This window comes from Austrofundulus limnaeus, unplaced genomic scaffold (assembly GCF_001266775.1).
Source record: "Austrofundulus limnaeus strain Quisiro unplaced genomic scaffold, Austrofundulus_limnaeus-1.0 Scaffold4260, whole genome shotgun sequence".
Taxonomy (NCBI): Eukaryota; Metazoa; Chordata; class Actinopteri; order Cyprinodontiformes; family Rivulidae; genus Austrofundulus; species Austrofundulus limnaeus.
In genome coordinates, this window is record NW_013956662.1 from 4,340 (window position 1) to 5,799 (window position 1,460).

The 1,460-nt window shown below is 46.0% G+C and overlaps 1 protein-coding gene across 1 annotated transcript in view; it reads right to left on the reverse strand.

Moving 5' to 3' along the window:
- Positions 1–1,223, reverse strand: part of LOC106512101 (inositol 1,4,5-trisphosphate receptor type 3) — a gene marked incomplete at both ends in the record, with an annotated part of 2,697 nt that extends 1,474 nt beyond the window's left edge. Inside the window, 2 exon segments of the mRNA XM_014000792.1 lie at positions 943–1,029; positions 1,102–1,223. Of these exon segments, the coding sequence (XP_013856246.1) occupies positions 943–1,029; positions 1,102–1,223 (209 nt within the window).
- Between the last annotated feature and the right edge of the window lie 237 nt (positions 1,224–1,460).

Sequence of the window (1,460 nt, forward strand, 5' to 3'; positions counted from 1 at the left end):
GACACACTGAGGACATGTTTTGGACACACTGAGGACATGTTTAGGACACACTGAGGACATGTTTAGGACATAGTTACGAGATGTTTTGGACACACTGAGGACATGTTTAGGACATGTTTAGGACACACTGAGGACATGTTTAGGACACACTGAGGACATGTTTAGGACAGTTACGAGACGTTTTGGACACACTGAGGACATGTTTTGGACACACTGAGGACATGTTTTGGACACACTGAGGACATGTTTAGGACACACTGAGGACATGTTTAGGACATAGTTATGAGATGTTTTGGACACACTGAGGACATGTTTTGGACACACTGAGGACATGTTTAGGACACACTGAGGACATGTTTAGGACAGAGTTACGAGACGTTTTGGACACACTGAGGACATGTTTAGGACACAATGAGGACATGTTTTGGACACACTGAGGACATGTTTAGGACATAGTTACGAGATGTTTTGGACACACTGAGGACATGTTTAGGACATGTTTAGGACATGTTTAGGACACACTGAGGACATGTTTAGGACACACTGAGGACATGTTTAGGACAGAGTTACGAGACGTTTAGGACACAATGAGGACATGTTTTGGACACACTGAGGACATGTTTAGGACACACTGAGGACATGTTTAGGACATAATTACGAGACGTTTTGGACACACTGAGGACATGTTTAGGACATAGTTACGAGACGTTTTGGACACACTGAGGACATGTTTTGGACACACTGAGGACATGTTTAGGACATAGTTACGAGACGTTTTGGACACACTGAGGACATGTTTAGGACACACTGAGGACATGTTTAGGACATAGTTACGAGACGTTTTGGACACACTGAGGACATGTTTAGGACATAGTTACGAGACGTTTTGGACACACTGAGGACATGTTTAGGACACACTGAGGACATGCAGGACTCTGGTACCTGTATGACGGTTCCATATTTGACCACATCTCCGTGGACTTTCTTGTTTTCCGTCTCGTTCTGTTTCTGCTCCAGGTTGGACGCGTGCTGCAAGAAGAAAATCAGGTTTTACTGTCAGCTGATCCAAACGGTCCCCTTCACCAGAACCTCCTGTCTCACCTGCAGCTTCTGCAGCAGAACCACGTCAGAGATCTTGTCCTTCTCATGTTTGGCCTGTTTGGCTTTCCAGTACTGTTTCTGGGCCGAGTACCGGCTCATGGGACAGACCTTAAACAGGCAGTCTGCAACACAAACACACCCATGTATCAGAACCTGGACCCGGTTCTGTCCCTGACACCCGCCGCCCACAACAACCAGACTAAAGGCAGAGGTTTTATGACTGAATCAGGTCAAAGGTCAAAGACGAGACATTTCTCTGGAACCGGTCCAGAACCAGGACTGAACCTGCTGATCAGAACCAGGAACCAGACTTACAGGAAGGTCTGGATTAAGACTTCTGCACAGTAATGCATGAAAAC